Genomic DNA, 24,237 nt, shown 5'->3' on the forward strand with positions numbered 1-24,237 from the left:
CTAGGCGCTCTTTTATTTACGTTTAATGTCATCCTAAACTATAATTTTTAAAAAAATCAGGGTAACAATGGATAGGAACGTATTAAGCGATCGCCATGAACAATTACAACAGACGCAGCTCTAGCCTCCCTTTCACGGTAGTTGAAGTCGCATCAACACTCAAAAAGAAGACTCTCAATGTCTACGTCGGTTAGAAGCGCCCACCAAAGAACGGTCCAGGAATAAATTAGCTTAGATGACTCCATTATTCTCTTGGTTCCGCGTAATCCTAGGCCTTTCATCGGCAAATGGGGCGAGGCCAATAAGTTGGATGTGGTCCGCATAAGTCACACGGTATCGTGGGACCGCTAATTACATTTTTATCGGGCCGAAGGCCAAGATTCGGAGTTATTGCTGGAGCTATTGGCTGGTCCGTCGTCGAGGATGGTGCGCCCTGGGGCGCGTATATGGACGGCGGGGGGGTGAAGGTGCCCCGGCCCCGAACAGGAACGGTGTCGGAATGAATAGCAACGCAAAACAAAAGCCTCGAGTTACAAATGGCGCGTATTCGCGACGGCATTGTTTTAAATGGCTGTCAGACAAGTGGAATTTATCCCGCTTCCACCGTGACTACAGGCGTTAAATATATTTAATCCGGGGGTGGAATGGCGCGATGGGGAAAGGTCGACAACGAAACGAGGTGAGAAAGTTCGGGGGTGAGTCTCGATGTTCACGGGATGTTCCGGTTCGAAATTGCTATCAAGTATCCTCAGATGTTTTGAGACGAATTTCGAAATCAACCCTTGTTGTCGTAAAAATGAAAAAAAATTCTGCTTTTATAGTCGACCTTCTGATTTGTTTCAGTGAAATAATGGGAAAGCCTCGAATCGTATCGGCGACCATTAATAAAAATTACGAAATTCAAACAAACGCAATTTCATTGCATCGACAAATTGCTACCTTTCATTTCATCAGGAAATTCCTACCAGAGGGAAAATGACGCGATAAATTAACGGGTTAATTTTGTTAATTAGAATTGATAAACCTTGCTCTTTTGGTTAAATAAATCTGGCAGGAATGACTTGTTAAGTTGGCTCAATATCACCCTGCTCGTAATAACGTTTCAGATTGGATCGGTAACGAATTCGTTGCACCGAAAATAGGAAGAGTCTTTCGGGAAAGCCGATGATTAATAATCGACACAAATTATGCTTATGTAAAATAATGGTTGTTTTCGTGAATTTTCTAAGGGCGAAATGAGATTTCAATGACATCCTGATTTCGAGAGTCTCGTTCGTCAAAGTGTACTTATTTATTCAACACGGTGTCACAGATCCAATGGTTCCATTAATGTATCCATATTACCGCTTAATTGCTGTTAATTATCAAACGCGTCGGGGGGGGGGGTTCGGGATTAAGTGGAAAATGACTCGAGGGAACAGTCAGCGAAGCCGAGTGAAAAATTCTTGGAGCAGTCGTCAAACGCGGCCGTAATTAACAACGGTCATAACTGTCTGACATTACGGGGTTTAAAACTCGCCAGAGACCACGAGGCGGAGTTTCGCGAGGAGGGCCCGTCATTACAGCTTCCGTTTCCGGAGTGGAGATCAAACGACCCCTAGAGCCGGAGAGAAACGCGGAAATTCAGCCCTCGGCCACCCCGTCTCCCAAGAAAGAGAACCTCGAGGTCTTAATTCCCGAGGTGGATCTGCCTACCGAGAACGGATCTCGACGCGCAGATCCCATGGTCCAAGGAAATTGCTTTACCAAACTAGGCACCGAAATTCCCCGGAATGACTCAGACCTCTAATCAATGTCGGGTGCAATTAATATCGCTGGTGGCGGTCTTATATCACAGCTTTTAAAACCCCAGAATCCGTGAAAAGGGGTTCCGCAAAGAGCGGTCATCACCGCATCCTTCGTTCCCAGAGGCCGGGATCAAACGAACATCAGAGTTGGAGGAAGCCGCGATATTCGGTCCTCGGCCACGTCAGCATCCAAGAGGAAGAACCCAACGGTTAAAGATCCAACGATCTTAAATCTCGCAGGTCCGATCAGCTAGGAAGGAGAATCTGCGCGCACTTTCCCCGTCTAGGGAGCTCGCATTCCCACACGGGCACTAGAATGTGGTCGAAAGACTTCAAAGTAGTGAAATTCCAGGGCAATTAATTGTGCCCGGGACTGCCTGACATTCCAGGGCTTAAAATCCGCCATGGTCCGCGGAGAGCTGTCCCCATCGCCGCTTCCGGTTCCGGGGTCGAGATCAAACGACTGTTGGGGCTGGAAACAGAGGACGAGGTTCCGCCGACCGCCGAACTCCCATTCGCCAGAATAGGGTGCCCGGTGGTCTTAATTCCTGGCTTCTCGAGGAAAGAAGTCAACGCGTGCCACCGAAGTCGACGGGGGCGGACTTTCGGGGAGAAGTGCAATTAAGCCCTCTCTTCCGGCGAATCGATTAATCCTCGGCGTGCCTGTATACACTCTCATCTAAGTTTTAAATCGGCCGCCCTCTCCCGGCTCCCTTCGTCGAAGGGACCGCAAGCAGAATGGAGAAACGGACGAAGCGACCGGCGCGGGATTTATCGGGGAAATTTGCATCGACAACGGCCATTATCTGGGCGGAGGAACCCGGAACCGGGTGGTTCGTGCCGCGGTAACGAAATGCAGGGGTGCCCTCGTACCCCACGGTACGCCGGCGACGACGACGACGACGATGACCCGAAATCCTCCTTGAATTTACATCCCACTCGTCATTCTCCTAGAGGAACGGAAACGAAACAGGCGGATATTGTGCGAAGGGAAAGAAACGTCGGAGGACGTTAAATCGAATTAAGACTTAGGGATTCTTGTACTAATCGTGAATCTTAGGGTGCCGACGAACGAATTTAATCGACTTCCTTCTCATTTCGGAATGAAGATATACCTAAGTGTATAGAATTAACTAGAGCATAGAGAAGCAACAAACGGTTTAGGCAGGGCGCACCAGGTTTCAGTATCGTTTTAACCAAACAGTGGAAGCATTCGAGAATGCTTAAGTGAACTTCGTTCCTACTATCCTGACCCTCCCTTATTTGGGGCTCGGGGGCTCCCATAGGGCTGACCAAGGCAGCATGCAAGTCGATTTACGAGCAGTCTGGTCGCTTCCGCCGCACTCCGACACGTTCGAGCAAAATGTTGCACTCCCGATTTACGAGCGAGACGCCCACCGGTGGGAAACAACGAAACCGGAGTCTTGCCTTTTCCAGAGGGGCAGCTTCCGCCTACCGCCGTGGGCACCACGGCCACGGCAATATTGAAAAGTCAAGAAAAATAAAGAAACCGAGACGATACCCCGAGTTTAAACATGAATTCAATGAACTTCAAACAAAGAAATCAAACATCCCTGCGCATCATTGGGGGCTATCGATTCAACCCTTAAATCCCAGATCATGAGTGCCCAACCTTCTGGGTGTTGATTGAAGAGGAATTATCTTGGGCCTTATGTAGAACAATAATAAAGGCAATGTATATAAATAACGACAATTCTTCGAGAAATGTCGGTAAAAAACCAATAATGTTAGGATTTTACAATTTCGGGACTGTGAATTATTGGATGCTCGAATCTGCGCATTGGACATACCCGTCTTACATTGTCGAATTTAATCCGTGAAATCGGTGTTTTACGCCCAGAAAAACGATTTTCAAGCAAAGTAACCTCGCTCTGGATGTCGATTTAATGTTTCGGGTGGATATATAGGACGACTTGATCTAAATCCTGTCTAGGAGTCTTGTACCTCGCTGCAGGGGTCCTGGTATACTTGGGAACCCCGCGCAGCTCGCGGAGGAGATCGCGCGGCGAATGAGAAATCGGCTGACAAGATCGTTTCCGGATGAGAGTTAATTATCGGATCGAGTTCCACCTCATCGTGCGATTAATCCCTAATCACCCTCATCCGCGAAGTCCTCGATGCTCGAGTCCATCGCGCAAGTACCGGGCTCGAAGGAGTGACACCCTGGACTGGAAGTCGGATCGGAGGGGGACTTTGCCCCACTAGCGGAGGCATTCGGGAGCCACTCGTTCGCCATTTTGAACTCGAGCCGGGGTATTATGACGAGTCTCATTACCCGTCCCGCTTTTCCTCGAGTTCGAGGACATCAAAGAGACGCCACTGTTCTTGGCGCGGAGGCTGCACCCGCGTTTAATTTCGCGCCCAACCCTGGCCCAGAGATGTGCATTGCCGATTCGGTTGATGGGTACCCTCGAGCTCGTCGGTTATTAGTATCGCCGGGTACTTTTTCCTACGTGGACTTATGGTGAAGTGAAACCCGTCGAGAAACTTTACGGTAACGTCAACGTTATCATATTATGGCTAATTAAATAAATACATGTTTTTTCTTCAGCATCAAGACTTTCAAAGTGCCAGGATATTCGTTTGGTGCTCACTATTCATGTAATAAAATTTCAAACAGTTCGGTGGAATGCTTTACAGAAAAGTACCTTACATAAGTCGACTGGTTTGTTGCGGGTTTCACTTCGACTTAATAATTAGTTCAGAACCTGGTCAGCAATAATGACCGAGTGCTAGTACTGTCCAACCATAGACGTGACTAAACCATGAACTCTACTTAAGTTTGAGCTAAAAACTTTCATAACTGAAATCCACTGCTTCGAATTAGATTCAGTCGTCCTGGAGGAAACCGTTCCAAGTAGCCTTGACCTACTTGATACTCGAAAATACGAGACCCTTCGCAAATACTCATGGCAAGGACCAGAAATCCTGGAATCCACTCGACGGAAGAAGCTCTTGCGGAAATCGTAAAAATTCGCTCAGGATTTCTCCTTATTAAGTTTCCGACAGCCGCTGCACGTCTCTCTAAACCTTGCTCCCAATTTCGCCAGGCGGAACGAGAGGGAAAGAGAGTTTCGGCCAGTATAAAAAGTGAAAAGTCAGGGCTGGTGTCGATAATTCAAATTCGAGAACGTGATGAATGAGAAAATCTCCCTTTCTATCTCGCTCCTCTTTGACGTCCCGCCAATCCGCGCAGAAGCATTGTCGTCCTGGTGACAAGCGCTCGCAGTGGCTGCCGAAAAAAAGGACGAAACGAGGCGAACTCGTAGCCAACATGTACATTACGAACATGCACATACCGGTACAACATGGACGTCGCTGTCGCCGCGACGCTACGTCGACCGACATACAGTAGCCCAATTATATGGTGTCCCTAGGGACCTTTTAGACCCTGAAACATGCATGGTGGGACATTGTGTCGGGCTCTATTCGAAATCAATTATCGATGAGAGAATTTGTTTGACTTTGGCAAGTATAATAATTTCACTTGAACCATTAAGTTTCATCTATAAGTATAATTATATTGGTAAATTGAAACTGATACCCTTAGATTATCATAATGACCTCGTACATTAACCCTTTGCGGTCCGAGTTCCTGAAATCGCCTTGTAAATGTCGAGTCAGCTTCTCAAAGGTTTGTAAGTCCCTCTCAGTTAATAATCCCTTGGATGTAAATGACACCAAACTCCCGAATTTCCATCCCGAAACGATGTTTTCAAAGCTTTGGGATGCAACCTACAATCGCTCGAGGGAGTCAACTACTTTGAAGGTAAATAATTTGAAAATTGCTTGCCCAGAGAACGCTAATGGAATAAAGAACGGATCCGTGCTTGACACATACAATAAGTTCACACACGTACATTTGTTAAGTGAACGGTGTTGTCGAGACGCTGTGGAGGACAAAGTACAATGGCCCAATTATACGGTGTTCTCTTAGAGCGTTTTAGAATACCAGAAATTGCAACAGGTTGTGCGAAATTGGGCTGTTTTGAAAGTAGCCATTACGAAGAAAATTACTTAACGAGATTCGAAGTTGATTTCGCCAGGTAAGTTTACCGATAACTTAGTTACCTTCCACTTTCCAAGGTAATTGCAAGAAATGTTGATCCGGTTTACTTGAAATATTGATTCGCATTCGTGAGTATCTCTAGAAGAATTCCCCCTAAAACGTTACGTTTTACTTATACGGCTCGCCTAAGAAGAGCCCTACAAATCCGAATACGCTGTATTGGATCTTTACGGTTCAGCGAGAACTTTTATATTTGGACCACTGTGGAAGTTTTGCACGAGGAATATAGACTGTGAATTCGATACTCACCGGTCCGAATTGCTCGAAGTAGTTCTTGACGTCCTCCAGCGTCGTCGGCGCCGATAGGCCGCCGACGAATATCTTCTTTGTCCTCGTCACCATCTAAAATACAAAAGACAAATTGTTTACATTCAACGGTAGACGTGTCTGAAAATTGAGAGCCGAGGCAATTTTATATCGCCCGAAGGGGCAAGTACAAATAATCGGAAGAGGGAAAAAACAGAGGAAAAGAGAAGAACCGTCGATCGAGCCCTTGGATCAGCGTTAGTATCGTGACACGCGCCTTGATCGCGTTTTTCAAGGACTGGGGTGAGTTGGCGCCTGGGGTGATGAAGAGTACGGAAAACCTTGGGGTTGTGGAAGCATTGGGGCAGTTGGTTGAGGATGGGCGGTAAAGTCGGGCAATTTCAGTGATGGTTGGCTTAAACCTTTCTATCTCCTTGAGCTTGCACCGCGAGCCTCGAGGTCGCCTCCACGAGCTGATACCACGTTTGCAAAAGTCATCACAATTTATCGTCAAATAATGGAACAAAAGACGTCATTAAATTCCCGCTTCTCTTCCTCGGCCGGGAAATTTCAATTCCAATACATCGGAATTATTCGAGATAAAGTGGCCACATTCAATTTTCTCTGCCTTTAACGAACAAAATTACTGTACGGTGTAATTTGTACCCCCGCCGAATAAGATATCGTGTCTTCGGAAAAGTTTCGTCAAAGATTCAATTTAAATTTAAATGTCATATAGTTACCGTTGATAAAAGCATATTTTTTATTCAAGAGAACGTTGAGAGGATGCGGCGTTTGCGGAGATAAGTTGACTCCATTTCTAAAGGTCTCGTCGAAAGTGTACAATGAATCTATATTTAAACGCGGATTCGATCATCCGAAGGAATAACCACTTTTAAAGAACATCGCCTTGGATTTCCAAGCCCTTCAATTACGTTCGACTGAGCCTTTTCAAAACTGGTAGGAGCTACAAAATCTTCCACTTTCCACCCTTCGACCGATTTTTCCAGCCCCAGCGAGCACGGCGCTCTACTTTTTTCCCACAAAATCTATTGCACCCCACCCTTTGATCGATTTTGCCGACCCTACCGAGCACCGCGCTCTCCATCCCGAGGGTACATCCAAGTGGCGCTCGGAGCTCGAAATACGAAGGATCCTGGGGTTCCTCGGCACCCATTAATCGATTTCCCTGATTCCACCCTGTATTGCGTTTTTTCCTTCCTTCCCGACGGATTAGCTGGAAATGGCGCCGTAGAGTGAAGGACAGAGGACCTTGGAGTTACCGGGGCACTTCCGAGGGATGCTGGCAAACCCAAGCAATTCCGGTGATAGCTGAATTAGACCTCCCTATCCCGAGACATCCTTAAGACTTTCGGCACGAGCCTGAAGATCGCTCGATACAACGACCGAAGAGATTACGAATAATTGATTATCGTCTCACGGATGCGCCGCCACTAACGGGGTCTTGCCCCCACTCGTTAATGGACCTCTTCGAAGCCACCTTGCATAGGGAATTTTCTTTTCCCGGCAGGGGGATAGTCCGAAGTGGCGCTTGGAGGATCTTAGGGTTACCGGGGAGGGTGGCAAATTCGGGTAATTCCGGTGATGGCTGGCTTAGAGCTCTCTATCCAGGAATATATCCTTGGGCGGGCCGCATTCCTCGGGGCCACCCCCGCGAGCGCCGCTGCACCGTCGGGAGCTCATCCCGGGAACTGGCTAATCAGCGAAGTGTATAAAGTCCTGGGATAAAAATAAAATGGCGGGGGTCTCAAAATTAAATGAATGGCTCGGGTCGAGCTACCGATTTTGCTCGGGGCTCTGCGCCGCGAGATGGAGAAGCTCCCGGCGGACCGAGCCGGAGGGTCGGAAGTGGAGCTCGCCGGGGGCGTGGGGCGGGGTTGGGGTTGGGGTGGGCGTTGGGGGCTCTCCGGGCCCGGGGTGCGGGGCGCGGGGCATGGGGTAGGGGGCGGTAGAGAGCCGTAAGGAGGTTAGGTACTTATTCGAACGAAGCTGCAGCCTCGCCTCTCGTGCACCGTCGAGCGAAACCCTGAAGAGGGATTGAAGTTTCTTGATTTTCTCGCGGAGATTCGGCCGCGACGAGACGGCACTCTTCCTCTCTCTCTCTTTCCCCCTCTCTTTCTCTCCTACCCCTCTGAATTTCATTACTCCACCTAATGAGCGTATTGTCATTCAAACGACCGTCTTTAAACCCTTCCCGCGAATCGACGATCTTGGCCGAAGGTCTCGCTGACGGGCGCGGGTCTGCGATGACGAGGACCCGGAACACCCGGGACGTGGTCGAAATTCGGAACGCTCTTCGAGTGCGTCATTTCACCTTCCTTCTTTAATTTGGACGATGCTGCCGAATGTACCCCGTAAGATGCTTCGGGTTCGGTAGCGGCATTCGGCATGAGAAGAGGGATGATACTATAGGAATATTGAATGGACGTCTTTGATGTAGATTAGGTCAACCTAGGCACTCTCGGAATATTTGATGTTCGAACGCTTTAAATTTTAGATAAACTTTACCGATGAAGTAATGCACCGAGTTATGAGTTATGACGATTGTCATTCGTCGCGTGCATAATATAACGTACATACGTTAAAGAACACCCCGACGGAATGCAACCTATACGTGCACTTTAAAACATTTTTGTGGTTTGAATACACACGATGAACATTTGGAAAAAATTCGACGTCCGACACGTCTTGAAATCTAAGACATGGATGGTATGTGTAAATACAATATTATTTTTATACCTAAAACATGTATAAATGGTTCGATTCCGCGAAGAGAAGTATTTTGTCGAATCGATAAAATTTCTGCTGGTTCAACCATTGAATATGATTATTAAATGGACAACCTAATCCTTGTCCAGTTAGATTGCAATTTGGTAAATTTAACAAAAATATTTGGTTTACTGACTGAAGTAAAATCCAAAGTTGAGAAAACGATTTAATTCGACACTTTGGTTAATTTAAGCAAATGCGTTTAGTCAACCAAACGAAAATTCGGTTGATTCGGAGAAAAATTTCTCTGAAATTAACTGAATGCAGCCAATTAAATGATTTTATTCAATGAATGTAATTGTTATTCCGCGCGGAGGTGTGTTCAGAAATGTCGTAAATAGCCGAGGCCTGCGCCAATAAGAAAAAAACCCCGTCTGACCGAGCAAGGCGACCCACTCGTCAGAAAAGGACCCACCGGCCTCGTCTCGACCCGATTCCATCCCTTCCGACAAATCGTACGACCCGTTCGGGACGTAAGGGAGGATTTCGAGGATCCCTCGACTCCTCGGAGCTCGGATAAGTCCTCGGAGTCTCGATACAATTTAGATACCTCGCTCTGAATGTGGGGGATGCATCCATAGACCTGCCCTCGTGTCCGACCGAGCGAGGGATGCGAATTCATCCCCTGCAGTACCCACTAACCCTCTTTCGAACGAGATCCGCCGCTCTCATTTCGAGACGCGGCTCTGAAAGCTCTCGAGGGATGCGGCCCGAGGTCGCTCCGAGAGAGTCAACCATTCCGGGGGGTAAATATCCACTCGCGGCTTTGCTTCTCAACCGTCATTATTGTAATGCGTAGAATTCCACGAGGGCGCCCGGTTTAAATGAAAATTTCCTCCTTCCGTAACCGTAGATGGAAAATATGTATATACGAGACGAAATAATCGCCGCGCAGAATTCACCAGAGAACCGTTCTCCCAATGATTGGATCTCGAGGGGCTTCGTCGATCATAAAGTTCACGAATAGTTTCCGGAGTTGAGACGACGACAGATTTTTCCAAAAATGCGTATTCCACCTAGTCGCGTCTCCAATGATCGGACCAGAGTTTAATAGAACTCTTTTACCATTCATTGTAGATCGTAGAGCGGTGTGCTCGCGTCGGCGCGCGCTCGTTGCAATTCTACGTCTTCAAAGCGCTTCAGCCGTTCCGCATTAAAAGCATCCCCTGTGAAAAAGTGAATGACCAAAGCTCTCTCGCGAAACGTTGGGGGAAGTGTTTCAAAGTGTTCGAAATGCAGGGCCGTCCCGACGTTATGCGCCGGGACGAGGATTCCGGCTAACGGCCTCCAGAGAATTCCGCGCATCCGGAAAGCCGGGGGGCAGATTTGCCGAAGGAGCCTCGGGATGCCGGATGAAAGGTGGAGGGTGCGAAGAAGGTGGAAAAGTAAGTCGCAAACCAGAGGAGATAAGGGCGGATAGCAGTGTAACGGTAATGGAAACTCGAAAGAGAGTTCCACTTATTATGCCGCAGCATTATGTAAATACCGGAAGGCCATTACGATTTTACAACTTACTGGGAGTAGCTTTATAGTTTCGACGCCCCCAACCTGCGCCTCTCGCGAGATAACCAAGTCGGGAGAGACCTCGTCCTTCCGGCATCCGCCTCTGGACCAACGACGGTTTCTCGAGCTCCGTTACGAGGTGGCTGAATTTTTTAACTCGCCATCGTCTCACGTAACTGTCCCTTACGGTTAGCCAGTCGTTCGCTCCGAATTTCCTTTTCGGGCGGGAAATAAAGTGCTTCAACGTATCGGACATTTGCCGGGGAGGGAAGGCTATCTGCTAGATGCGCAGAATTTGAAAACGGCGCAGCTTTGTCAGTCGCAAATCTTGGTGGAGCACTCCGAGGCATGAGGTGGCTGAATTTTTTAACTCGCCATCATCTCACGTAACTGTCCCTTATGGTTAGGCAGTCGTTCGCTCCGAATTTCCTTTTCGATCGGGAAATAAAGTGCTTCAACGTATCGGACATTTGCCGAGCAGGGAAGGCTATCTGCTAGAGGGAACGCGTAGATCGGCAAGGACCTCCGAATGTGGAGTAGCAATGCGCAGAATTTGAAAACGGCGCAGCTTTGTCAGTCGCAAATCTTGGTGGAGCACTCCGAGGCATGAGCAGTCGTTCGCTCCGAATTTCCTTTTCGGTCGGGAAATAAAGTGCTTCAACGTATCGGACATTTGCCGAGCAGGGAAGGCTATCTGCTAGAGGGAACGCGTAGATCGGCAAGGACCTCCGAATGTGGAGTAGCAATGCGCAGAATTTGAAAACGGCGCAGCTTTGTCAGTCGCAAATCTTGGTGGAGCACTCCGAGGCAAACGGAGCCAACCGGTCCTCCGCGATCCATTCTGAATCGCGTGCATAATCAGTGGCGCATCTGCTGGTCCGCTCGTATTATGCTCGGACACTCAAAGGCCGGTAGAGCCGGCATAGTTGAAGGCTAACGAGGTCCCCAGGCCGCCATTGTGAGGCGTCATTCCGGGGCCTCGATTGGCCGAGGACCGGACTGTATCGACACGATCCTGTAACTGGCTCCTTCACTCCCTATGTTGCACATAAAGCGATTATGTCGGATACCCTCCAATAAGAGTCCTCCCACTAAATCCGGTTTGCTCTAACGAGGGGATCGACCCGCTAATGAATGAACCCACATTCGGACATCTGATTAAGATAATTTGCATCTATGGATGAAATCTCAAAAAGGAAGGAAGTCCATAAGGTGCGGATAAATAAGGAGAAATTTCATACCGACGACCCTGAAAGTCGTTGCGTTGCCATAGTTGGCTTGAATCCAATGACAAAAGCTTTGTACCTACCAAAATTACAATACTCTCGTTCCGGTTGGGCTTAAATCGAATTACAAAGGAAAGTCTTGCATTTAATGAGCATTTCGAATGTAAAGAAGTACCTTCTTCTAGAATCGATTCAGAGGATTCTTTAAGCCAGAAGATTCCGCCTTCAATTATTTCTGGAAAGATTCATTCTTCGGCGATATCGAGGGATGGTAGAATCTTTCTTCTTCTTGAAGAAATCCTATCCTAGGTCAACCGGTAACGAATGGGCATGCCAGGGTAACCTGGAAGAGTCTAAGGGCAACTCCGGATACCCTAAAGTTCGAACCCCATCCTCGTGCCCGAACAAGTACGAGTGGTCGACCCCATCCCAGGATACGTCCACGTTTACTCGCTGTCCTGTCTTAAACTGTTTGAGTTGCGACTTTACCGGATTAACCTCGAGGACCACGAACCTCCCCTTTCCATTCCTGAGCACCACCTGTGCGCGTGAAAACCTATCGCGATACCGAAAGTAATTACTCCGTAACTTCGGTCCACCTCTAAAGTTCAGGTCAACGGACATGCGAGAGTACGGTCAATTTTCCGATAGGACTCTCGCACCCAAGGAAGAAATCGAGTCAGATGCCATAATTTCTATTCTCAAATAAAGTTTGCTTAAATTGAAGCATCAGAAATAATACGGATAAGGGTCACTTTTGCAATGACAAGTTTAAGCAGTCCTTGCCTTACAAAGTCCCGCGTTAAGATTTTTTAACTTTGACCACGGATGCTGAATTTCATATATACATCTCTCAAGAGCATGACACTCTTGCTTCGAGACATCTCGATTTATGAACGCTCGCCAGGAGCCAATGAATTCGTGAAAAAATAAAAAAGGTGTAGAAAAATGATTTTTATGAATAATGATAAGAATTTATAAACGTTACGGAATAGGGTTTCCCAAGGCAGTCTCCCAATTAATCTTGATGCTATTCGATATCTATCTCCCTTCGGTTCAATTCCACTCGGCACACGCATCGATTCCACGTGATTAGTTATTTGCATTCTATATTTAATGTGTATCGTCTAATAAACACTTATAAATAATTCCAAATTGTTTACCGCGGAATTATTGACAATATGTGGCAGGTGCAGAGTTTTAATCTGCTCAACAATGATTAATCGCGGGTTTTAGGTACGCCCTGTTTCCCCTATCATTTGAGTATTCCTAATGAGAGAGGGATGATCATCCGGCCATAGTTCCATCAACTGTCTTCAAAATGATATCAAATTGTTTGTAGTTAAATGGAGAACAAGTTCCACCACCGTGTAATACCGAGCGTTGGAATCCCCGGGTGAAGGGCGACACTCACTTTGGGGAGGAACCCTTCGCCCTTCGCCCTTGGGTCGGAAAGCGGGGTGATAGCTCAAAGTTGCAAACTCGACTTCCGCAATTAAGCTCCCCTGTATCGAGAGAAGTCCTCGAGGGTAGTTTCCTTTTTGACGGACATTTCTTCCGAAACTTTTGAGTAGTCTGCGATCTCACCCCTCGAATCGATGGCCGGCAACACGGCTCCTCGAGGGGTTGGCTCCGAATGCGGATAAAAAATCCGATTCTTAAGGGAGCCTTCCTTGGGGATGTGCGCACCCCCACGGCACGTACCTCGGGTGTTTGTTTCGCAAGGGTAGTTCGATTAAGGGTGGGCGGATGACTTCTTACGGGCCAGCTACGCTAACTCGGGCATTAAACAACCCTAATTTATTGGTCAAATAGACGTTACGCACCCCTTGCCCCGTTTGAGCCTCACGCGACCGTAATGCGGGATTAATTGGCGAATTGCGAATCGGGCCCGAAACCCCCCTGGGAACTATCGGGAATACCGAAACGAGCAGAATGCGAATCGTCCGAATAATTGTTTCGAATTGTAGTTATTGAAAAAGGGGGTACTACTTTTCAGGGTATTTTTTTTTTTAAATGGCCCGGGGTAAAAATTCAAAGAATCCTTCGCAAGGATTTTTAGCATTATTTAAATCACGCGGTTGCAGTTTTGTCGGCGGATTCCGTGAAATTAAGGGATGTCGCGTGGAACCCTTGAGCTGTTGAGTTTTGAATTTACGAGGGTTGGGCAAATTCGGTTTTTACATGGTACCTCTCGACTGAATTAAATTACGTTAGGAGTTGCTAAAGTTACTGTACTTTGGGGTTAGATTAATCAATGTTCCCGCAGTTGGGGGCACATTAGATTACATTAGGCACATTAGGTAATCAGCGTAATTAATGGTTACACGAAGGAAATACCTGCCGAAGTGTGTTATGATGCGTTTTCACCGTACAGGAATGTAGTATATTGGAGGTAAACAATTGTAGAAAACTTGTAATCCTATATAAATGAATATAAGACAAATTAAATGCAATGTCGAGCTTGCAAAATAGCTGTAATAATCGTGTGAGAGCCTGGACAATATTTAACGCAAGTTTCCCTCGTTCGTTAATTAAAAACCACATACATATAGATTTAAAAAATACAATTTGAAAAATTTCCCCATTTAACAATGTCGACCTTCCACACATCCAGAGAGTAACGAAGCTCCCTCTGAGCACTACGGAGATCGTAGAAAAGAATATAAGGGGATAAAGAAAACGGAGTAACGAATGAAGGATACCAGAAACTTCTCTCCCAACTTCACAGCTATCGTTGAGAAATCGGGAAGGTGCAAGAATCGCTCCCAACGATTCAGAAAAGGAAGAAGAAAGCTGCCACCATCCTAACAATAAAAGCATACAATTTATGAACCTCGAATAAAAATAAAATAATAAAAATGCACTTGCATCTGGGTGAGGTCTTACAAGAGATATCCCAGTTCCCTTTCCCTCTAGCAATCGATAAGCACCATTGAAGGTATCCAGAAAAACATAGAATCGGAGGGAAACGAATGCACGAAACAAGGGGTGAGGAACGAAGGGTAGAAATCTTCGGGACGCCGTCGAAGAATCAGAAAGGCGGAGGGGGCAGCCGAGAAAGAGGGTGTAAAAATGCGAGATACCAGAGAGGGTTGCTACCCCTTCGGGCTGTGGGGCCGAGGGGTGGCGGGGGTTGGGGAGGGTTAGCTGACGGGCCGAGGGGTTAACCTACTTCCGCGTTTCGGCCGTCGGCCGTCGGTCGGGGCCGGCACCGAGACATCGGCCCGTCTCGGTGGATGGTTTCGGATTTAAAAGCGTTTCGGCGTCAAGCAAGGCCGAGGCCTTGTCGAATCGAGCTTCCGGTACGCGCGTGCATCGGGAATGTCCCCCCACTTCCTGGCACCCTTTCCATCCCCTGCTTCCGCGCATCTCCGAAACGGGGGCGCAAAACCCAAGCGGGATGACCTGGCTCCCAAGAGGCTCCGATATGAAACGCAAAACAATTTCTGAAGGCCGGCAGAGTCCCGAAATCGGTCCTAAATGTGGCTACTTCGCGATAAATCTGAACTCATCGATCCGTTCAGATTTAGCTGACGTACGGATGACGCGTGGATGCTGGAGAAATCGATTTAACTGCACATTGTGCAAATCACTGCGACCTATCATTAGCCACATTAAGGACGGATCTTGAATATTGCTGTAAAAGTAGACAGTATACGTATTAGTTTTAGCAGTGAGAAATTTTCTTTCCCGAGAAATGTGAGCTTCTTTTTAGTTTACTATACGGCACGGTTAGTTTGCAGAAGTCGTATAGATTTCCTCGGAGGATACTCTTGTGTAGGGTACTTCGCCTCTTGAAAGGTATTTTCGTAAGAGGGAAAATGAAATTCGGATTTTTCGCCACGCGATGGATTAACGTTAGAGGCAAGGTGATAGCACATTATCATTGCGCGAATAGCCACATTAAGGACGGATCTTGAATATTGCTGTAAAAGTAGACCGTATACATATTAATTTTAGTAGTGCACAATTTTCTTTCACGAGAAATGTGAGCCTCTTTTTAGTTTACTACACGGCACGGTTAGTTTACAGAAGTCGTATAGATTTCCTCGGTGGAAACTCTTGTGTAGGGTGCTTCGCCTCTCGAAAGGTACTTTCGTAAGGGGGAAAAAGAAATTCGGATTTTTCGCCACGCGATGGATTAACGTTAGAGGCAAGGTGATAGCGCATTATGGGGCGCATTGTTGCGTCGCTTTCTATAATTTTAAACATTTTCACTCATCCAACCTCTGGCCCGAACGAAGTTAGGCAATTATTATGAAAGGCTTCCCTCGTAGCGGGAAAGCTCTCCGCGTCTCGTCGCCATAGGAGCCCGTGCGTAATAAATGCGGAAACTCGTGGCGCGGTTTTTCCCTCCTTTCTTTGATTTCTCTCTCGCGTTCGCTGGTAAGCCCGTTTCCTCCTTGTTTCCGGGTTCTCCTCTTTTTACTGACCGGCATCCACCACGAGGGGCCAATGGGGCAGCTAAGCTGGAGCATTTTTCCGGGCCGTAAACGCTGTTTTGGAGAGGCGCCGTAACTCAGGGGAAACGTCGTTCGCCGAGAGAAGAGAATAATGTCGTCGGGCCAGCGCATAATTCTAGCAAGAGAAGCGCAATCCTACCCCGGGTGGACGCACCCCTGGACAGAGGAAAGAGGGTCGAGAAGAATCACCTCGGTCTAGGCGGGAAGTTCTGACTGATGCGCGCTAAGCTGAAAAAGATGTCCCTTCCTGGAGCTGCGGATCTGCCAGAAATTCAAGTACTGATTCGGCAAGAATACCTTCATTGCAAATTTAATAAGAAGGAAGAATCCGGTTACGGAATTACGTCTAACCTTTCCCGATAGCTGCAGATGTCGGCAGTTAGCTGCAGCCACCAGCAGGTGGCATCCTAGTTAATTACAGGAGTAGCTACTTTCCCAGAAGCTTCTTTAAGAGGATCTTGAACATCTCCTCCTTTACCGAAAGGCGATTTACGAGTATCCGGAAAATAAAGCATTATTTCCCGATAAAGTGGAAACTACTTGTACAGAGTGAAGGACAACTTATGGAATGACAGATGTACTTCCGTAACTGTATTTAAATTAAGAAAGCATTAATAATTACGGATGCTGTACCTATCCAAGCCGTCATCGGCACGAAATTGAGTCCGAAAAAAAGCAATTAAGACTTGTTAGCCGTCGGGATCATGGCGACGTTTAAAAATAATTATGAAACACCCCTGACCTGGTTTATTTACTTTGAATATAGATAAACAATTATAAACTCACGTTGCATCGTTCGTTGGGGAGAAACAAATAAATTGGTTATAGCAGAGTTCTAAGGTTTTTGACTCCTACAGATACGACATCGGAATCAACTTAAAGTATAATAAACACTTTGCAACAATTACTAGCGCAAATAAAAGCGTATCTAACAGCACTGTCTAATGAATACTTGTAACACATTTGCGCGGACTAATTTCAATTTAAGTATAAAGTAGCGAAAAGTACATAACCAGTCGCAGTTCTGCGCGTTTTAAATATTTTATATATATTTTAAATATTTTTAAAACGTTTATAATGTATTAGGGGAATAATATTTAAAAAGTACTTGTATTAAAATGAAACGAAATGTTTTGTATATCTGATAGAAAAATATTATGAAAACACACGGAGCTAACATTATATAAATATTATAGAGATAATATTCTAAAGTAAACGTTCGGCAAATATTTCAAATGTCTGGTAAATATTGACAAAATGTACGATATTCGTTAAATATATAAAAAATATAGGACAAATATTTTGTGCTACCAGGGATGTATCCGAATCTTCCCTTATAGCAGAGTTCGAAACATCATTCAAAGGGAGTAATTTCGACCAAGTTACCCAGAGAAGTAGGGGTCGTTAAAAGATCGCTCAATCTTATCGCGTTCTTAATTTCCGAACGAATCACTCGAGGCGACTGAAATTTCCCTACGCGGCGGTAGTTAGTCGAAACAGCCAGCAGGTGGTAGCGTAGCTAACTACGAGAGTAACTACCGGGAAGCACTTTTCCGAGAAACTCCTTTACGACTCGGCAAAGCGATTCGCGCCGGTCGGGTCAGCCAGCGCCCGAAGCGAGTTTTCCGGTCGCGTCGGAGGCGTCCCCGACTGCCGAGCCGTCGGGACGCTCTCGGGAAACAGGGAAAGCGGGGCAGGCCGGGATCCAGGGGTAAAGTGGGCGGCCCTCCTTTACGAGGATGCTTTCATAACTCGAAGAACTTTGCGAAGTCGTAAAAGCTATCTCGTTGTCCTGAGCGCCGCGGTGAAAAGGGGAAATAATAATTAAGCGGTGGCGGGGGTCGAAGGGACGAGAGAAGGGCTGATCGGAAGGGGATGATTTCAGGATTCGGTCAAACTTCCCACGGTGGTGGGAATCGGGACCCCCCGTGGACCACGAATCCCGGAGGCACGGTTCTACTCTTGTTCCCTGCACGTCGGATGCCCCGATTAGGGGATGCTTCCTCATGGGGATGTACTCATGGGTTTACGTACGATACGTAATGAATATTTTTATAACAAGACGGTAAATGCGGGCATAATTGAAGGGTAAATACAGCCGTAGGAACTAAACACTAGGCTTCGGAAAAATCTCTTGGCCACATTTACTCCAGAACCCTGAGATACTCTGATTTTTCGTCTGGGTTGACTCTACCGTTTAGGATCCATAACTATACCTCTCCCAATGATTTTCCTTTTTAAATGGACCAGTGATCTTCCGCGGTGGCTACGCGATTTTGGACCGAAATGAGGAGCATACAGAAGTAAACACTTTTTCTTGGGAGATTTCGAGGTTCTGGGCCCTCGTAATTGAGAAGGAGTTTCGCTGAACCCCGGACGAAAACAAGGCAATCGGATACGGTTGAATAGCAACGGAAGCGGAAGTACACCCCCGAATCGAAAGTTCCGCGATTCCGCGAGTCTGTTAACGAAAACCGAGTTCTACGAGTTTCAAACGAGCAGCCCAACGGCTGAAGGAGAATGGCTCACTCACGGTGCACTCGGAGAAGGTCGCGAAAAACTTTTCCATTCCACCTAGAAGACGATTCGCCGTTCGCCATAACATCGAGAACCTCGCAAGAAGAGCTTTCGTCCGATATTCCCCGATCAGAGTATCCTCGTGATTAATCCGCAACACCAAGTAATTCCACAAACTCAAATTCCAAAACTCGCCTGCCGTAAAAACCGCAATACCGTGCATTCCATATCCCGCAGTTTCCGGGGAACCGTCAGGACCTTCCCCGTCAAAAGGTCGCAAATCAAAATGCAATTACAAACGACGCCCAACCCCAAGATTGGTCGTAAGGTAAAGGGAAACGCGGAGGCGAAGGAGCTAGCACCGTTGGACGGGTGGTGGGCAGGTCGCGCAGGAGGATCTCGCAGAGGGCGAAGGAAAGCCCGGAATCGGAAGAAGTTCGCTCGGGTGGGTGGGGGTCGGGGGGTCGCGGGGGCGTCCGCCGGCCGGGCTCGGATCGGTCCCCGCGATCGATGCCCCGGCGTACCTTCTCGGGGGTGATGAGCGGCGTGATGTACGTGGCGACCGCCGTCTTGGAAGCGTAATCTGCCGAGTCTGGTGGAAATGGCCGGCGCTAGCCGTGCGCGGTGGATCACCGGGTCACTCCGCAGGGGCGGGCGCAAGCTCGCGCCCGGTCGACAGGGCGGCGAGATGGGTGGCAGGGCGCCCGGACACCTGCGAGCCGAGGGTAGCCACCTGCAGTTACGGCCGCGACGCCGGACCACTGCTCGACTTCCGGTTCCCGTAAGCGGAGCACCGGGGGCGGCGCGCGAGGATCCTCGACCCAGCGGAGGGCGCGCGCGACTCTCGGAGGACTCCGGGTTGGCTCGGGTGGAAATTGGTCGCGTCAGGCCGCGAGACGCGCCGAGTGACACGGTGCCCGACGTGCGGGTGCGGAGGTTCCGTGTGGTTCCGTACGTTCCGTGCGCTCGCTGCGTACGGGGCGAGCGGATCGAGCCGAGCGAGTGAGGGAACGAGCCGCCCGAGGGAGAGCGAGAGAGACGCCGTGGTGGGGCGCACCGGGGCCAGCGTGGGAGTCGCTTCTCCGGAGGGGAGGGGAGTCGTCGGTCCTCTCGTGGGTGTGGACGGACGTGGGTGCGTCCACGTGTTTACGCACACGCTCTTGGCGCGCGATTCTTCCTTCCTTTCCCTCTCTCTCTGTCTCCTCTCTCCGGTCCTTTCCTCGCGCACTTTCTCCCTCTCCTTTCCGCGGATGGGCGCGACCGGGCACGAGCAGGCGCGAACGGGCGCGCTCGCGCACCCCAGGCACGGCAGGCGCGAGTAGCTGCGAACGCGCGCGAGTGGACGCAGGCGACACGGGCCGGCGCGAGTGGACGCTAGTAGGCGCGAGCGGGCAGGTGGTTGTAGCCGGCAGCGTTGCGCGCCTGGTGTCGAGAACGGAATGGGGCGAGCGTGGAGACCCGGGCAGTTCGACGTAGCGGGAGCAGTGGAGAGGGCACCTCGCCGGCGAAAGGGGAAGCTCCCCTCCTCTCTGCCTAGCGCCCCTAGAGCGCGCCGCGCATGCGCCCTGGCTCGTGGCCTCGCGGGGGGCTGGCGCCGCCGCGCGCGCGGCCACCACCATCCGCTGCCGCCGACATCGACCGCCGCGCGCCGAGCCGAGCCGACCCAATAGGAATATCTAATGCCGAGCGAGCCCGTTCGGGGCACCGATCCGACTGGTACGACCGCGATTCGTCCCTCTGTGCTGGACCTTCTTGACCTTGCGGGCAAGAGTGCTCGGGGTTCGAGGGCGGCCCGCCTCGCCGAGTCCGGACTGGGTCAACGGTCAATGCGGAAGCGCGCGCCGGGTTCGTTCGGATATCCCTGATTGCGAGATCCATGTACAAGTACTTATGTTAGACCCTGATACGTATCAGCGAACCGTGGAACTGGATGCCGAGCCGCGAACGCTGTCCAAAGAATCTCTGCTCCTTTTTGATGACGCGCCCTGCACCAACGTTCCGACCCAACTATCCGTTGTTGGAATCTGCAGTGAGTTCCTAGTCTGTTCAAGGGGGCCGACGTCCACCTAGATTACTGGTCGCTCTCTCGGGACGGAGCAAGCGGTTCCCTTGGTACGTATTTTGGCCACTGGTCCATCGGATTCAGCGGTCTAGACCGTCCGGACCGTTCCCGGCGGGCGGCGGACCGATGGATCCGACTTGATGGTGGTTCGGCGACCGTCGTCGTGCGGTCGAGGCTGGCCTAAAGCCAGCTCGGACCCAGAGCCTCGGCGCGAGATCGCGCGTCCTACCTTTAACGTGGAAGGAAGAGAAGGCAGAGAGTTAACCTAGAAAGATTTCATTGAGCCGCGGCGTGCCCTGGCCCGCCGCCAATACTACGGACCGTGTGTGGATGCGTGCGTACGTCCTCGCGAGGAAGGAGTGCCCTCCCTTCCAGACCCCAAATTCGAAGGGATGTCCCGAAGACGGTCCTCCGCGAAAATGAACAACCTGGAGATAGCATTGTTCGCAATGACTACCGATTGAGTCGGGGAGTCTACAGCCACGTCGAAATGGGATCTCCGAATGTGTACCAACTGGAAACTTTTTCCGATACCACCCCAACGTTAAGAAATCGTTCTTGACACGATTCAATATCTTGTGCTGCTACTTGACTATTCGAGTAACACGTGTGTTCGGTCTGACTCAAGATGTTATTGTACTCTAGCACTCAATTGTCACCGAAGTACACCAAAATGGTAACCCGGAGAGTCATGAAGCGTTTACTATATCACGAATCTGAGCTACTATTTTCGGAGGCTTAGGACTTCCTGGAATACCACTTATTTTGCCGCTTTTTCCTCTGATGAGTGATTTTCGAAAATTAGTTAAATGACAACACTGCGGAATGATACATACGCCATTACTTCTGGGTAAAGCATAACGTTAAACAAAATGATGTCAAATCTGCATTTACTTAGATTAAGCAACTTCCGTGTCCCGTGCAGAATGAGAACATAAGTAATTATTAAACGATGGGTCGTTTATTAATATTTGTGCATCACTCCAAGTTTCACGATTTAATGCCTTGGAGTATGAAATCTAACGCCATCTTCTTTGTGGCACGATACAACGAAATTCTTACAATGTATACATCGGAACACTTAAACAATAACTCGGAACCAATAAGGTCCTCCTATGCTTCCGTTGACGTATCACCCGATTCAGATTTAAGTTCTCTAGGTTCCGGAGGGTAAAGCAAGAACCCCAGATCGGAGGAAAACAACACCATCGGCGAGTTCGAACGTTGGGATGAAAAAACGCAAAATCCCGAGGAGAAACCGAACCGGAGAGCCGAGTTGCAGCCGGAACCGCCATGAAATATTAGTCCTGACCCAAACCGCGCTATTGTTTCCGACCTCGCTCGTATCCTGGCCACCCCACCGTGACTCCAGCCTGGGAAGGGTAACCGGGGTGGCACTTGGGTTTCCCTAGGACGCTAATGCCCCGCTCGCAGGAGACGCGCCACGCCGGGCGGTATTCCTCAGGAATAATGCGGCCAATAACTCGTGGCGGATTTGGCTGTCACATTTGTTCCCGCTAACGTCGCGCACAATTGGTGGGGAAATGCCGCTTGGAAGAGAGCCGTGACCCAGGCCTTATTAGAGGAGCGGCACGCCGCGACGGTACTGCCCTCGCCCTTGGGGGGAGACGTGCGATCGTCTTGGGAAGCGGGGCCGAGGGGGCGGCCGTCCTGGTCGGCGCTAGTCGACGTTTGGCTTACATCCAGAACGAGAGGCGCTGAATGAACTCGGCGGGAAATCCTGTGCACCGGTGAACATGGCGCGCCTCCCTCGCGCGCAGGAACCCGATCCCATCGGGGTGACGTCGTGATCCTGGGAGACGTCTCTGATTGGGCAGACGATTACCGATAATATAGCTGGTGAAAGTCGGAAAATATCGGCAGTACCTCTTAAGTGGTCCTTTTTAGGGAAATATTGCTTCCGTTGAAGTATTCCTGATAGGTGCACAGTTTAACAGTGATAGGAACCAATTGCTGATGGGTAAAGCCGACTACCGCCATCGAGTTCCCGATCGAGTTCACTTCGCGTTACGTATAAGTTACGCGAAGTTTCCAAGGCTTGTGATTAAGAACTTCCTGCAGTGAATGACATAAAGTTACGTATTGGAATTCACCCCTTGCTGTATGAATTAATTTGGGCCTGGGCCAAAGTGAGCGACAAAATCGCCCAAAACTGAGAACAAGGGACTTTCGTTTGCCTTCGGCCACTTGTACATGCCACGTTGAAAATCGGGAGCTATAGGAACTTCGATACCAGATTTGCTTCTACGGTATGCCTATCACTGAATTTCCGACATGTACGTGACACCTCCTCCCCAAGCCCAAAACCCGAGAAACTCTTCAGCGGACCTGCTCTGATGAAAAGTGCCTGCGGAAACTGAGCCACGTCGCACGAAAGTAGCGCGGCGCCACCGTCATCGTCTACGTCACTGCTGGTATCAGCGACGCGTCTCGGACCCGATCCTCCCCCCGGGTGGAGTTTCGTCCTCGCAAGGGTAGGAAAAAGCGTCCACCCGTGTTTGTTCCGCAGCGAGCACAAGGGCAACATGTTTTCGGCGAACGAGCAAAACAGTCGAGGGTGAAGCGCGGGAAGTCTCGTAGGTGGAGGAGCGCGCCATGGGATAGGAAGTGGAAAGAGGCGGCGACGGAAGTTCCGCGGCGCGCCGGTGGCGCTAGCAGCGGGGCCGCGGGGAACCAAGGGGTGGCGGCTCGGAACGGCATCGGCGCGAGGGGCGGCAGGCTGGAGCAGGGGCGCGATTGCCTGTCGCGACTGCGAAACAGTCGGTGTCGACCCAGTTTGTCGTTTTCCGGCCGGTGGCTTTTTGCTCGCCGATTTTCAGCTTCGATACATATTCCCCGCGGCTTCGACTTCATCTGCTCCCCCTCCCCCGGCGTCCCGACGCCCCCAGCCGGGAGCACGAAGTCTCGCGACGCGGGAACGCGCTCCCAGGGCTGCAAACTTTCGGGAACCCAGCAGCCAGACGGGCGGCCACCCTGGCGCCCCTAGCGGCGGCGCTGCGAAATTCGGTGCAATCTATTCTCATTTTTTGCCCCTCCCAATATTTTCGCTGTCTCGTTTCTTGTACTGGCGCGACGGAGCTTATTTTATAAATTGAAGGGGGCGCTCCTGGAAGCCGGACCCGATCGCTCTCTCCCCATCGGTGTCCTGAGAAATTCAACGCTATGTTGAATTTCCTCCTCCAGCTGGAATTACTTTAACGTCTCCGAACGTTCATAGAATATCTTGGTGTACCATAGAATATCATAGAATATCCTATCGTTCGAGCGCATCGCGTAAATTGAGACGATGTTTGTTGTCGAGCTCGTTTCGCACCTCGTCTTGAATGAGGTAATGGTAGCGGTTGCTTTCAATCGGTCTTTCCAAACATGACCTAATCGTTTCAATTGTACGATGTTGATTTATTTTGAAATCCGAGGGTTGGGATTGAACGACGTCGGGGGTTGATGGTCGGGCGGTCCGTTAGCGGGCAGTGCGGGCCAGCAAATAGCTCGGATCACGCAAGGCGTCGTCTCATAATTAATAGGCCGC

At 49.4% G+C, this 24,237-nt stretch overlaps 1 protein-coding gene across 5 annotated transcripts in view; it reads right to left on the bottom strand.

Moving 5' to 3' along the window:
• LOC105698252 (RNA-binding protein Musashi homolog Rbp6) overlaps window positions 1–24,237 on the bottom strand; it is a 710,904-nt gene that overhangs the window by 137,484 nt on the left and 549,183 nt on the right. For 4 of the 5 annotated variants that reach the window (XM_012422318.2, XM_012422317.2, XM_012422320.2 and 1 more), the window contains one exon: window positions 6,127–6,219. In XM_012422318.2, the coding sequence (XP_012277741.1) occupies window positions 6,127–6,219 (93 nt within the window). Of the gene's footprint in view, window positions 1–6,126; window positions 6,220–19,149; window positions 19,231–24,237 lie in introns of those variants that run through there. The other variant, XM_012422322.2, reaches the window with a different exon arrangement.

The sequence above is a fragment of the Orussus abietinus genome, unplaced genomic scaffold (genome assembly GCF_000612105.2).
Source record: "Orussus abietinus isolate OABI.00-Male unplaced genomic scaffold, Oabi_2.0 scaffold14, whole genome shotgun sequence".
NCBI classification, from domain to species: Eukaryota; Metazoa; Arthropoda; class Insecta; order Hymenoptera; family Orussidae; genus Orussus; species Orussus abietinus.